The following is a 13,675-nucleotide window of genomic DNA, read 5'->3' as shown; positions in this document are numbered from 1 at the left end:
TTTCTTCTGTCTATAACCCGCTGGATCTAGGCTTGATACATAAGTTCGTTTTTTGCGAATGCTATCTGGCGTATCACGCAGCTGAAGTCTGCTTCCTAGACAAAATGATAATGCATTGCGAGTACCAAAAGTTTTGCGAATATTTTACATGAAACCTAATTGGTGATTTTTTTTCTTCCGAGTGAATTGCCTTTTCGCACACTAAGAAATTGTTGGTGAATTCATGCCTTAGGTTATCAAAATTTGGGTCTCGTAGACGACGGCACGGGAGGAGGAGCGGCCCCTTCGCTGCGGGCTCCGAATAACTGGGGCTTCTTACTCGGCGGCGGAGGTGGCGGTTTCTTCTTCGCGATGACCCCTGAAATTTGCCCCAATGCTGACATAGGAGACGACGATCCTTGTCCGGCTTGCCCACCATTATTCCCAAACACCTTTTCATTCACACCGAATCGCTGACTGAGTCCGTTTGCTGTCTTCATTCCTGATGCCACTTGGTCCCCATGTCTCTGGTGGAAGTTATGTGCTGTTCCTGCGGCGATCTTGGCATCTGCGAACGAAACGGACGTCGGATCCTTCTTGAAGGCGGCTGCTGTCTTCAACGCCGCCTGCTTCTCGGCCCACGTAGTACCCTGGCTCGGTGCGGCTGGTGCAGCTACCGGCTCTTTGCGACCAGAAGCGCTCGTGCTGAACCGTGAGAAACGGCCCTGTAGATCGCTGAGGTGGCCGCTGTACGACTTTGCCGATGATTCTCCTCCCGTAGGGGTGGATGCGGATGTGGCTGTAGGGGAGCGGGCAGGTGGCGGAGGTGGAGGGGCGGCGGATTTTCCACCGATCCCAAAGCCTGGCACGGAGACTCCTGCGGCGCCGAGGCGGCTGATGGCCCCTTGGTTGAAGTAGCTGGGAGACTGGGTGCCCCCGGGGGTAGAAACAGGGCTTAGGGCGGGGGATGCGGTGCTGCTTCGTGGAGGTAGTCGAGGGGGTAGAGAGGGCGGCGGTCCATTGGGCTTTGTCGAGGAGGGCAAAGGCGGTGGTGGAGCTGGACTTCGGGCACCAATACGCTTCGGAGGGGGACCGAAGGAGGAGGGATCACGTAGCGAGGATAGTGGAGCTGCGGTGTGTTCGCTGGAAGATTGAGTCGACGAGTCGTCTCCTCGGCCAATGAAGCTTTTCTGATTCTCGGGTTAGCACGTGCTGGGGATGGATAAGAGGTATATTAGGTATGCATGATATATATGATATGATATATAGTTATATGCAATCCTATGTAGTGAACAGAAGAATGTGCTTCCTTACTACTTGGTCTCTAATGCCTGGCCCTCCCTTTTCAGGGCGCCAGCCACCCTTGAGACTGTTCTTCCAATCGGACATGGTAAGGACTAATGTGCTACCTGTTTATAAGGTATGTTTGGAAGTGGGATGTTGTATACATCTTTGTTTAAGTGTTAAGTATCAATGCTACATACATACATGGTACATATGTACTAGGTACTAGGTAGTGTTTGATGGGCATTTAAATTTAAAAATTGAATGCTGTAATTATATGTACCACGTACACCGTACCTCGTACCTACCCTCCTACATACCGACAATGTTACTAGGTTAGACTGTTAGAGGAGTTCAAATTGGATAAAGCTATGACGTGCCCCCTGTTTTTGTTTAATTTATCAGCCACATACTTACCCGCTTTAATACTGAATGTTCATTAGTCAAAACTTGAAGGTTTGAATTGAGGCTGAAGTAAAACCCCACCAAACAAGTAGCTAACTAGGTACAGTAAGTAAACTAACATCTTTATCGATAAGATGGATAACATACATTTATGAACTTCAGTCGCGTCGCGCGTGTCGCAAGTTGCATGTGAATTTATCAATTTAGTATTTTAAGTCGACCACGACGCATGGGACCATGAGACTGACGATGCTCCATCATGACGTCGCCCGCGAACTCAGATACTGTGCTCTTGACCGAGCACTTCGGATACCCTCCCGTTGTTAGTAATTCAGTTCCCCTGCCTACCATTCCCTGTTTACCTACCTACATGATTTGGATGACCTCCCCTGAGCCATATATACTAGGTGTCTGCCAATTGGGCGTATACTAATACTTCAGTAGAGTCTTATCGATGATATTATCAACAGCATAAACATCCTCGCCGAACGCGCTCTAAACAGCGTCGAGCAAGGCCTCCTAAATGCGCCGCCCTCGAGTATCGGCTTTAAGCCCCCTAAACCTACTCGCGGGAAAGGAGGAGGAGGAGGGGATGTAGCGCAACAGCTAAACCCGGCCGAGGCGGCCAAGAACGAGATCGAGTCCGGCACGCACCAGCTCGAGACTCTGCTGTGCGCCAGCATTGACCGTAACTTCGACAAACTCGAGATCTACGTTCTGCGAAACATCTTCTGCGTACGACCCGCCGACGTCCGCAACTGGATACGTCTTTCCCACTATGAGGGACTCGACTTTTCTTCTATCTCATCCCCGTCGGGTATGCCTACCTTTTAACTCATCCGACAAAATTTACATATGGCACAGATTTGCTAACTTGACTGTACCATGATCCACAGCCAACAGCCCAAGCCTCGACACCATCAACCACCTGCGGCGCAAGCTCCGCGAGAGCATGCGGCTCAACGCCCTCCTCGAAGCTGAACGCGCGCGCAACGAGAAGCTTCTCAACGAATTGCAAACCCTCGTCGGCCACCCCGACACGCAGATCAAGACGGAGAAGCCCTCGGGCGCGGGTAGCCAGCAGTCGCAACAACAACAACCAAGTGAAAACGCAGCCGAACCCAACAACGGCAACGAAACTATCAACAACAAAAAGAAGAGCCCCTTCGCCTTTCTCCACCACAAGGGCACCCTCACCGACGGCGGCTCCGAAGCCCCCCTCAGCACCACCACCGCCTTCACCCTCTCGCAGATGCAAGCCCTGCGCGCCCTCTCCACTTCCCTCCAACGACTCGCCCCAGACCTACTCCCGCCCCCTACTCCTTCCCATAACGACGATGACGACGACCAAGATACCATGGACATAGACTCAACAACAGCAAACCAGAACAACAACAACAGTAAGAAAAAGAAGAGCTGGAGACGCGAACGCCTCGAGTACGTCGAGGGCGCCACGAAGCGCTACCTCGAGAGCGTCGAGGGCCTCGAGCTCGGCCGCCACGGCGAGGTGCGCGACGGCGAGTGGCAGGGCGAAGGGGGCCGCATCCCCGGCGGAGAGGTATCACGCGTGGGGTCTTCGTTTGCGCTCTTCCCCGCAGAAGCGAGTGCTGCACCGGAGACAGGGAAAGGGGGGAAGGGTAGAGGTGCAGGTACCACCACCACCGCCGCTGTTGCTACTGCTCCTGCCGCTGCAGCGAAAGCAGCAGCAACAACAACACCCGGCCACGGGCGGTCGACGAGGTCGACGAGGTCGATGTCGAGGGATGTCGAGGATCGCATGGATGAGTCTTGATAACCTGCCTACCTACCTACCTGCCTACCTACTTACTTACCTACATACCACCAAAGCCATGTTTGTCCACCCGTCCGTCTATCTACTTAGTTTGCTTTGCTCCTCCTACTTGAATACCTATATCTCACAACACAACACAACACAACATAACACAGGGAAGGCGTTTTTGTTTGGTGGGTGTTGTTTCCTTTTGGAGTCCCCCCCCTCTTTAACGTAGGTAGGTAAACCCAGTCAGGCAGCTTTGGTTTGGTCTTTTTTTATTATTAAAAGAAAACAAAACAAATTCACGACGATTACTTCATATTTCTATTTGGTGTTGGGTAAAATATGTCAATAATGAGTTAACGCCTTATCGTATGATGGATCCTTACCTAGTAGTACATAGGTAAATCTCCTAGCCAAGGTAGTTTACAATCGACTTGTTTATCCACCTAGGTGTCCAGAAGGCGCATATATATAGTCCACGTTCGAAGTGTATCCGAACTCAACATTATTGCTAGGTACATTCAAGTATATACATCCACGCCGACTGGCTCTACCAAACCTACCTCCCTGGGTGAAGGCAGGGGAAGCATTTAGGTACGTGTTCCATTTCCCACAGAAGTAGTGGTAGTAGGGTCTTCCTGGTCGAAAATGCCAGCGTTGACAGCTAATTGCCAGAAAGGGTGCCTCCAGAACGTAGAGGCTTCGGTCGCTTCCTCAAACGTGGCCTTGTACATCTTCTTCGTATTGGCAACGATGCCCCTCGCCTCGTCGATCCGGCCTTCGTTCAATAACGCATGGAGTAGATCCCTTGACGTGGACAGCGAAATGGTAGTGTTGGTATTGCTGACCTGGTAGTACATGTCGAGCGCCTTGTCCGTCTGGCCTACCATAACGTATCCCCTGATAACTCGATCGGAAAGAATGCGGTCTACGTCATTATGATGGAGTAAACGGCGACGTTGTAGTAGCGCTTCGACGGCGTCTAGGTCCGGAGGGCTTCGCGCAAAGTAATTCTCTAACAACATCGTGTATATCTGCGGCGAAATCTCATGGCCCTGACCCCACAAGTGTGCGAGTACGAATTTAAGAGCCTTTTGAGCCTGGCCTCCTGCTTGTAGCAGCGTATGAACTAGCTTACCATAGGTCTGCATATTCGCTTCCAACCCAGCTGCCTCCATCTCGTTGAGCACATCTGTTACTGTCTGCGCTTGCGTCTCTACATCGTTGGGTGCAATTTTTGAGAAAGCCGAGTCGAGAATGATGGTAAAAGTCGCCTCATTGGCTTGTATACCTGCATTTTTCATGATCGAAAAGAGCCGCCGTCCATCCTCATGGCGACCGTCGCGAACGAAACGACGGAGTAGGGTATTGAAGGTGAAGGCATCAGGCTCAATGCCTTGTCGGCTGGCCCAAGCTAGGAGGCTCTCAGCGGTTGAGACTTGATCATTTCGTAGGAGGCCGACAAGAGCTGCATTGATGGGCTCGATAGTCGGCTCAACAGCGCTAACGTTTTCATCCACGCGACTCTTCTTCCATAACTGTGCCATTTCCTGTAGGGCTTGGATTCCGCCCTCGAAATCGCCGCCCTCCATTAATCCTGACACGCGCGTAGTCCATATTCGCATATCAAGTTTGATTTTAGAGGCTGCAATTTTAGCCCACACATTTTTTAGGCCGTTGATGTTGCGAGCTTTCTTGCAGCCATCGAGCATGCTGTTCCAAGTCTTCACCGTCGGTCTGAGGCCCACTTTGCGCAAAGTATTCAAGGCAATTATTGCGCGATCAGGTTTGTTTAAGCCCATCCAAATGTTGATAAAAAGGTCAAAGAGATCCGCATTTTTCTGAAGCTCCATGACCCTCTCTGGAGATATGTCATCGCCAGATCCGACGAAACCCTGCCAACAATTGCTGACCTCGTTGGGGTTTTTGTTCACAAAAGCTCGATTAAGGCGGCTAGCCACGACAGGCCCAATAATCGTCCCTGGAGTAGTTGAAGAAACATGGTTGGAAGGTGGTGCAAAAGTAGTCCCTGAACTCATTGAGTCGACCGTATCTTTTAACTTCTTTTTGATGATAGGCCACTGGCCCATGATATAGTTTTCTAGCCCTGGGAATGTATTCAAGACATCGGTGCGGAGGGCTTCTTCTCCATAATTTACAAATGTAATAAGGTATGCTACCTTAAAGATGAAGCGCGCAGCACTCTGTTTAGCTATCATATTACTTCGTTGGGGATCAAGGAGCAAAGTGTATGTGGCAATGGCTAGCACGGCCACGGGAGCACCAAGTTGATTTGCATGGTATTGTGAAAAAAGACTGCCTAATGCTGCAGGAAAATTCCCCAGCCCTGAGGATTTTACCAGCACGTGTTTGTTGAGCTTCGGGAACCAGAATCCATCGGTCAGGTCATTGTCAGGAGTAGCAGGAACAACCCCGGGAAGGGATAAGACCTTCCAAGATTCAACGAGGTCAATGAGCATGGCGTCACGGGTCGCAAGTTTTTCGTCGACAGGAGTTGTGGCCTGCTTCTCAGTAGATGGGTCAATATTCACGATGCTTTGTACCAAGTCTCCCACGAGCGTAGCCCATCGCTGGGGCTTCATCTCACCAATGTCGGCGTATACTCGAAATATATCAGCGACTGTTGGTAGTTCAGGAGAACGTGGGGATTCTCTTTTTGCAGCAACGATATTATCCATCAGTCTTAGCACGACCTGGGAAAATACGCGAGGGATAGTGACATCCGGCTTGCGCAGCATAGGATATATCTCGGTCTTGAGGTAGGCGTATGCCTCTGCTTCGGATTGGCCCTTGTCGATCATATGCCCAAGCTTGCCGATTGCCTGAACGAGGGCCAGATCCATGTTGGTACCATTTTGTGCCTCGCCTGGTGAGGTGTTAATCCTCGTGGTCTGCTCGCCAACGATTTGATGGAATATAGCATCCGTGCGGGCAGAATCCCTAGGCGGCAATTTTTTTCGACCAATTTTCGACCATGGTGTAGTAGGATTGAGTTTCTGTTGTGAAGGTAACACTCTTCGGACCCTAGATGACCCTGGATTGTCCCCTGAATTGTGCTTTGGGTTCTCAGCAGCTGTATCTTGAGGAGGCGACGCAGAGGTACTCGATAGCCGAGCTGCTTGAGCTTCCCATTGGGAAGCGCGTGACCTGCCCGAAGTCGTTATAATGTGACGACATAGTAGGCAAGTTGTCCTAGAGCCCTTCATGTCATGTCATATCATAAGCATGAAAGTACGTTGGAGTTCCTAGTATATCGAACAGTTTGAAAAGTTCAAAAAGGTATACTTTTGACATTTACAAAAGTTCAATTTAGAGGATGAAGAAAAGTGGACGCGAGATTTAATTAAGGTTAGTTATCTTATTAACTAGTTATTAGTTATCTTATCGATTATCCCATATTACTAAGGTACATGCCAGTACGGAGCGTAGTACTGAGACTAACTGAGTACTACTGACTGTATCCTAACCTAGGTAGGTACATAAGGTTAGGCAGTCGTCAGTTCAGACTAGACATCAGGTCACAGTTCAGGTACCAGAGCTTGAGCCAATGAGATTGTGACTGTGAGAACCTAAGGTAGGTAACCTACAGGGTAAGAGCCAGTTGACAAAGATGACGGAAAGAGCATACTACTAGTAGTAAAGAGTTAAGAGTCAAGATTCAAGATTTAAGATTCAATCTTCAATCTTCAATCTTCAATCTTCAATCTTCAATCTTCAATCTTCAATCTTCAATCTTCAAATTTTGACTCTTGAAAGTCATGACAACCTAGAACATACAAGCATTTTCATACATATATATATATATATATCTTATATATATCTTAGACTCATCCAGCCATACAGATTTACTCTTACTGTACATAGTTATAGCTCTCTTCTAATCTCCGTGAATTGCGACAAGATAAAATGACATCCCTTACGCCTCCACCACCCTACACCCAAGAAGAGCTCAAGACCCTCTACCCGTCTAACCTTGAACTCCAGCTCGTCCAAGTTCTGCTACGCCATGGTGAACGTTCCCCTGTCTCTGCTCGTTTTCAGAACGCCGGTCTCCCTGCCTTCTGGCCTTACTGCAGTGCCGTTCGCCAACTGAAATCCGCTGTACTGGACCGTCATACCAATCAATTCAATACTTTGGAGTGGAAGCGCCGGCTTGAAACCTTCGGTCGCAATGATGAGCCCGTACTAGCTGCGGGCCCCGCTGGAGAGGTTGATGGAGTCTGTGAAATGGGCATGTTGACCGACAAAGGCCGGGAGACCACTTTCGATCTCGGCTCCCGCCTACGCACACTATATGTCGATCAGTTGCGATTCCTACCACCGGTCTTGCTGAACGCCGATGGCCTTTATTTGCGGGCGACGCCCATCCCCCGTGCCTTAGAATCTGTGCAAGAAACTTTTACCGGCTTATACCCAGCGCACACCCGAGCCCCTGCCTTCCCCGCCCCACCCATCTTGACCCGAGCCCCGGGCGACGAGACTTTGTTCCCTAACGACAGCAATTGCCGCCGATTTGCTGCGCTCTCTCGCGCATTTGCGCGCCGCGCTGCCGAGCGCTGGAACGAGACGGACGACATGGCGTACTTGACCAAGCTCTTGGGCAAATGGATGCCCGAAGAGTCTCAGCGTGTAGCCGTAGACTCACGTCCGCGGTTGAGCGGTATCATGGATACCATCAACTCGACTTTAGCGCATGGCCCAGAGACGCGACTTCCAAAAGAATTCTACGACCCCAAGGCGCGTGAGATTATCGACAAGATTGGGGTAGAGGAATGGTTTGCAGGTTACAGGGAGAGCCAGGAATACAGGACCCTAGGTATCGGGGGGCTTTTGGGTGACGTTGTAGGCAGGATGGTAGGGAGCGCCGAGAGTTCTACAGCTGATGGCGAGTACGAGGTAGCCGGGAAGCTGGAGACCAGCATTATGAAGAAAGGGGCTGGAGCTACACCCATCCGATTTGGACTGAGCGGGTGTCACGATACAACACTTGCCGCCGTCTTAGCTAGCTTGGGCGCGTACGAGAACGCCAAATGGCCGCCCTACACAAGCCATATCGCCATCGAGATGTTCCGGAAAGCAGACACCACCAACAAACCAGCAAGCACGCAGAAAGAGGGTGCGACGACAGGAAACTCCGTCGATGCTGCTAAGCCCGGTTGGTTCAGTTCCGTATTCTCTTCGGCCCGCACGAAACCCGGCAATTCACCACCAGGCATAGGCCGAAAGCAGACGGGTGAGCTCTCGGCTGCGGAACGAGCCAAGCTGAACAGCTACTACGTTCGCATAAGGTACAACGACCAAGTCGTCACGGTGCCAGGCTGCAAGGCCCCCGGCAAGCACCTCGAGGGCGACGAGAGCTTCTGCACCCTCGAGGCCTTTAAGGCCATTGTCGACAAGTTCGTCCCCCGCAACTGGAAGCAGCAGTGCAGGGCAGATGTCCAGGGCCCAGCATTCCCGACTAAGCCCGAGCCTGCCGGCTACTAGAATGAGTAACTAAAGCTCGTTCGCTTTCATGGTACTACTTAGTTACCTACTACCATGCCTATCAAGATACACCCCCCCTTGAGATACCCAAGCTACCTACCTATCTCGGTATCTATCTCCATTTAGTCATCTTCACGACCTACCCACGACCTACCTACCTAGGTTATATGACAGTAAATGAATGATTCATTCGTGCCATGGAAAATCTAGGTATACCTAGTGCTGAATTTTTATGAGAGATTTGAATAGTTATGTCGGTCCGCGAAGCAGGATTCTAACGCAAGGTGGAAAAAAAAATAAAAAATCAGAGGACCCTCTGTACAATACATACCATACTATACATAGTTACATGTACCTACATCTATTTATTCGTGCACCGATAGTTAGTTAGTTGGTTAGCTAGCTAGCTAGCTAGCCTAGAGAATCTGCAAGATCTCAAAGTTGATCTATCAACTTAACCTAGGGGATACACAACCGTGCAAACAGGGGCTAATCGCAGCCCATCTTGCTCGCAAGGAGAAAATAGTAATAGTGATAGTGATAGTGATGGTTATAGTCATAGCAGTTATGAGGTTTCATAGGTAACCAGCACGCACATGAACGATTCCAACAATAAACTTAGAGAGAGCTTGTTTTTCTTTCGTTGTATTATTACCCTCCTAACCTATCAAAGACGAGAGAGAGATTGTACGCGACAATGACGACGATGATGATTATGACGACGGTAGCAGTAGAGCTAGAGAGATACGTGACGGAACATACACTACTAACATACCCATCACCATCATTCATCCCCATACGACGGTCGAGAACTGCTAGTCGGGCCATATCTCGTTTTCGAGTTTAATCCTTCTATCCTTATCCCATCTTCTCCGATGCACCATCCTATCAAACCGGCCTTCGGACCTCATTTTTCAGAGACCCATTTCTTATTCTTTCTTTCCATCCTTATTCGTTTGTCCAAATCGCAATCGCAAATAACGTATGGCCTTGGGCCCATCTTGCCGTCGTTCTTTAAAGTAGTGTTTGTAGGTGAATTTTGATTAGCAACCAATGTCTTTTCTTGGTATGTCGGGTTGAGCGGGAAAGTTGTGTTCAAGAGGTTTTACAAAGATCATATAAAAATGACAACCGTAGCCGTTCAAAGCTGAAGAAAGAACGCCGAAGAAAACCAACGCAGCAATTACAACATATTATCTTTCCCTACCAATAACCTTTGGAAGTGGTCGTGCGTGATTGCTTAGTTGGCAACCTCCTCCTCCACCCATCCGTTCAATGCGAGACCAAGACCAGAACCCATGCCGCCAAAGCTGGCCTGATACTGGTGACCTCTACGTTCCCCTTCGTTCGGTCCTCCAACACCACTAACTGGGCTAGTGCCACCATTCTCGAAGCCAGGCGCGAATACCGGAAGGCTCACAGCACGGTTATGCTGCCCTCGTTGATTACCTGGTGCCAGTAGTCCACCGATGGTGGTAGCACCAGGGATAGAGCCATTCGATGCATAAGCATTGGAGATACTGGCCGACTGTCCATGAGACGGACCTTGCTGGGGCATCTCAAGCGAGAGCTCGTTGGGGGACGATGCAGCAGTCCCAAAGAGAGCAGCCTGCTGAGAGGCCAGTATCTGGTGCTGTTGGTGTTGCTGATGTTGAGCTTGTTGGGACACTTGGTTCAAGTACATGGTAAGCGGATTGTTCCCATTGGCGAACAGGCTAACGCTGTTGGCGGATTGGGGTGATGTTGGGTTGGTAGGAGAATTACCGCTTCCGCTCCCAACTGGTGGAGGTGACGACACACCATCACCACGGGGAGACTGTGGCTGCTGCGAGAGCTGTCGAGGCTGGTTTCCACAGCGATCCTTTCCAAAGTTCACCTTGAACTTCTTGTATTCATCCTTGCTTCGTACTGCCTCAATGGCCTTAATGGCATTGGCGATATTCGTAAAATTCACAAAAGCACAGCTCTTCTCACGTAGCGTGTTCACGAGTTCGATCTCCCCAAACTCCGAGAAATCCTGTCTTAACCTCTCCTCCGTCCAAGTCTCATCCAGATTCCCTATGTAAACGTTTCGAGATGCGCCGCCGCTGACAGCCAATGCTATGGCTGGCGGGAGCGCACCAGAATGCTTTCCCCATCCAATCTTTAAACGACGATTATGAATCATCAAGCCTTGCAAGTTGCTCAAGGCATAGAAAGAAGCCGCCGCAGTCGGATCAATGAAGGTGACGAAACAAATATGCTTGTCCGGAATATATCGAATGTGGTGGAGCAAGCCGCCACGAACAACGTTGCAAATCTCCTCAATGGTGGTTTCCGGGTGGATATTACCGAGGTAGATGGTTCGGTTGCCCAAGTTGTTAATGCCACCTGCGGTAGTGGCAACAGCTGCTGCAGCGACAGATTGCTGGGCAAGTGCACTAGAAATGACCTCGCGATCTTGTCCCGTCAGCATGTGGGCATACCCAGGAGCAATGCCAAGATACTGAGCTGCGTTCTGCTGCTGAGTCTTAGAAACGTATGCGCAACGATCCTTGCCGTAGTATACGCGGCGAGGAGATTGCCACTTCGGCTCCTGAGGCAATTGCTGAACGGCCTTCATGGCATTGGCGATAGACAAGAAATGAATGAAGGCAATGTTCTTCTCGCGAACAATCTTGATGGTGTCAACAGCACCGAACTTTCCGAGGTCTTCTCGTAGCTCTTCTTCCGGGATATCCTCCGGCAGATTTCCGAGATACACATTTCGAGAAGCTCCAGATTGCTGAACAGCTAGCGCGACGGAGGTTGGGACCTGAGATGGTTTGCCCCATCCAATCTTGATATCCTGTCCCTTGATGCAGAGCTTCTTCAAGATAGCATCAGAGTGGAAATGAGTGGCTGCGTTGGCGTCCAGAAAAGAGATGAAGGCGCAGTTCTTGTCGGGAAGAAGACGAACAGATTCGATCTGTCCACTTCTAACATGACCCAAAATCTCCTCAGCAGACGTATCCGGAGGAATGTTACCCAGATACACAGTTCTGCTAGTTCCGGTCACGACACCAGGGCTCATGGTTGGCGACTGGGGCTGCATTTGCATCTGCATTCCGGTGGGAGACTGAGGCTGGAAGAACTGGGGGGCGCCGTAGGTCGAAGGGGACACGATCGACTGATAAGTCTGAGGAGAAATGTTCTGCTGGACGGGGCTCGATATGTTCTGCTGCTGTTGCCCATTGTGCTGCTGACTGTGCTGGAAAGCAGACATGTTCTGGAACTGAGGGCTAGCAAAAGCAGCAGGGGTTCCTGGCTGAAAGGGGCTGCCCAGAAGCAACTGAGACGGAAGGAGAGGCGTAAACTGCATATCAAATCCTGTGCCGGGCGTGGTCATATCGTGATTGGTATTATGGGCGGGCTGATTCATTTGCTGCTGAGTATTGATCGAAGGAATGTTACCTCGGCGAGGGTGTCTATCAGCAAACCCAGAGACATTAGAGGTGAAGGCACCGTGAGAAAAACCAGTATCGCTATTAGAAGGCTTAGACGAATGACCGAACCGGCCTGCCGAGTTAGCGGCAGGGCCAGTGGGGATGCCACCAGATGCCGAGAGATCCTGCATCCCGAGAAGATGAGGAGGGACAAGGCTGTCCCGGGAGGCGTGCGATAGTACCGCCGTTTTGAAGGATTAGGCGTGCCGAAAAGAGGCACGGGGACAGAAGGCAGAAATAGGATCCAAAAAGTACAGGATCCTAACGTAGCAAGCAAAGTTGACTATTACAACAAGCTGTCAATGATGGAAATGGAATAACCTCGAGTTTGTCCAAACAATAGTTTAAGTTGAAAGATAATTGGGTATCTCTAATCGAAAGAAGAGGCACCACCGAGGAAGACGAATATAGACTATATGCAATAGATCGGTGGTCTCTCGCCGAGATTACGCGATATAATCGGATCGGCCGTGGCTGAAAATATCGAAAGAGTGCAGTAATCTAATAGTTGAACGAGCTATTACCTAGCAGCTGACCAGGACGAAAAAGGTGAGTCGGGAGCAGGGGTCGACGCGGTGAAGGACGAGTCCCGGTGAGGTTTCGTTCTGGTCCTTTGATCTAGGTTGGTCGATCCGAGCACGTCGAACAAAGACAATACGAATAATTATCCTCCAAAGCGAACGAGACAGCGATCTACTTAGAAATGAAGGTTGACCAAGTCCAAGTCACCACGAGACACAACAAAGCTTTTGTCGGTAGACTTTCTTTTTGGGGGGTGGACGGGCCTATAGATTCGCTAGGCAGGGCTGGCGCAGACAGGTTGAACTTGAGATAGCTGTCTCTTGGGCGAAAAAAAGGGGTAAAGCTATCTTGGCGATGCAAGTTCACAAGAATATTAGAAAAGTATAGCGAATGAGTGTAGGTAAATAAAGGCTAGAAGAAGATCCAAAGCGGATACCAGGGAGCCCTAGAATAGGAGCGGGACGGCGAAGAAGGATTGGATAGGTAAGATACAAGGAGGCAGAATAAGGATGAGGAAGAGGAGTAGGTAGAGGTGGTAAGTAGGGGGAGAATGAAAGACTGAACAAACTACTCCGTACGAAGGAGAGGGTAAAAAGAAGGAGATGGAGGGAGGAAGTGAAAAGAAGGAGACGAGCAGAAAAATGGAGGAAAGTAATTGGATGACTGGGTTGGTGCAGATTGCCAGAATGTCCAAAATGGGGGGCGCTAGTTTTAATGAACTCCCTGCAGCTACAACTTG

At 50.0% G+C, this 13,675-nt stretch overlaps 5 protein-coding genes across 5 annotated transcripts; 2 read left to right on the top strand and 3 right to left on the bottom strand.

The window, feature by feature from the left end:
• Nucleotides 1-102: 102 nt before the first annotated feature.
• Nucleotides 103-1,588, bottom strand: GGS25DRAFT_122802 (uncharacterized protein). The gene is made up of 2 exons (XM_049256149.1): nt 1,294-1,588; nt 103-1,169 (listed from the first exon to the last, which is right to left on the bottom strand). Exons 1-2 carry the CDS (start codon nt 1,366-1,368, stop codon nt 237-239), a joined length of 1,008 nt encoding a protein of 335 aa, XP_049120084.1. The 5' UTR covers nt 1,369-1,588; the 3' UTR covers nt 103-236.
• A 165-nt stretch (nt 1,589-1,753) lies between these two features.
• GGS25DRAFT_122737 (Mis12 protein-domain-containing protein) lies at nt 1,754-3,648 on the top strand. Its single transcript, XM_049256146.1, has 3 exons — nt 1,754-1,990; nt 2,113-2,485; nt 2,565-3,648. Exons 1-3 carry the CDS (start codon nt 1,928-1,930, stop codon nt 3,458-3,460), a joined length of 1,332 nt encoding a protein of 443 aa, XP_049120083.1. The 5' UTR covers nt 1,754-1,927; the 3' UTR covers nt 3,461-3,648.
• Nucleotides 3,649-3,748: 100 nt separating this feature from the next.
• On the bottom strand, nt 3,749-6,793 carry GGS25DRAFT_122742 (uncharacterized protein). The gene has a single exon (XM_049256147.1). It carries the CDS (start codon nt 6,670-6,672, stop codon nt 4,036-4,038), a length of 2,637 nt encoding a protein of 878 aa, XP_049120082.1. The 5' UTR covers nt 6,673-6,793; the 3' UTR covers nt 3,749-4,035.
• Nucleotides 6,794-7,032: 239 nt separating this feature from the next.
• Nucleotides 7,033-9,066, top strand: GGS25DRAFT_122708 (histidine acid phosphatase). The gene has a single exon (XM_049256144.1). It carries the CDS (start codon nt 7,373-7,375, stop codon nt 8,948-8,950), a length of 1,578 nt encoding a protein of 525 aa, XP_049120081.1. The 5' UTR covers nt 7,033-7,372; the 3' UTR covers nt 8,951-9,066.
• Nucleotides 9,067-9,765: 699 nt separating this feature from the next.
• On the bottom strand, nt 9,766-12,921 carry GGS25DRAFT_122716 (uncharacterized protein). The gene has a single exon (XM_049256145.1). The coding sequence runs from the start codon at nt 12,543-12,545 to the stop codon at nt 10,191-10,193; it is 2,355 nt and encodes a 784-aa protein (XP_049120080.1). The 5' UTR covers nt 12,546-12,921; the 3' UTR covers nt 9,766-10,190.
• Nucleotides 12,922-13,675: the final 754 nt, after the last annotated feature.

This window comes from Hypoxylon fragiforme, assembly GCF_022984875.1.
Source record: "Hypoxylon fragiforme strain CBS 206.31 chromosome Unknown GGS25scaffold_2, whole genome shotgun sequence".
In the NCBI taxonomy this organism is placed as follows: Eukaryota; Fungi; Ascomycota; class Sordariomycetes; order Xylariales; family Hypoxylaceae; genus Hypoxylon; species Hypoxylon fragiforme.
The sequence above is the reverse complement of the archived record's forward strand: the minus strand, read 5'-3'. Positions and strand labels throughout refer to the sequence as shown.

Bases quoted from the DNA above. Each gene is read 5' to 3' on its own strand.
- GGS25DRAFT_122802 (XM_049256149.1), bottom strand. From the start codon at position 1,368: ATGTCCGATTGGAAGAACAGTCTCAAGGGTGGCTGGCGCCCTGAAAAG. The intron at 1,170-1,293 runs GTAAGGAAGCAC...CCCGAGAATCAG, and splicing joins CAGGCATTAGAGACCAAGTA to AAAAGCTTCATTGGCCGAGG.
- GGS25DRAFT_122737 (XM_049256146.1), top strand. From the start codon at position 1,928: ATGACGTCGCCCGCGAACTCAGATACTGTGCTCTTGACCGAGCACTTC. The intron at 1,991-2,112 runs GTTAGTAATTCA...ATACTTCAGTAG, and splicing joins ACTTCGGATACCCTCCCGTT to AGTCTTATCGATGATATTAT. The intron at 2,486-2,564 runs GTATGCCTACCT...CATGATCCACAG, and splicing joins TTCTATCTCATCCCCGTCGG to CCAACAGCCCAAGCCTCGAC.
- GGS25DRAFT_122742 (XM_049256147.1), bottom strand. From the start codon at position 6,672: ATGAAGGGCTCTAGGACAACTTGCCTACTATGTCGTCACATTATAACG.
- GGS25DRAFT_122708 (XM_049256144.1), top strand. From the start codon at position 7,373: ATGACATCCCTTACGCCTCCACCACCCTACACCCAAGAAGAGCTCAAG.
- GGS25DRAFT_122716 (XM_049256145.1), bottom strand. From the start codon at position 12,545: ATGCAGGATCTCTCGGCATCTGGTGGCATCCCCACTGGCCCTGCCGCT.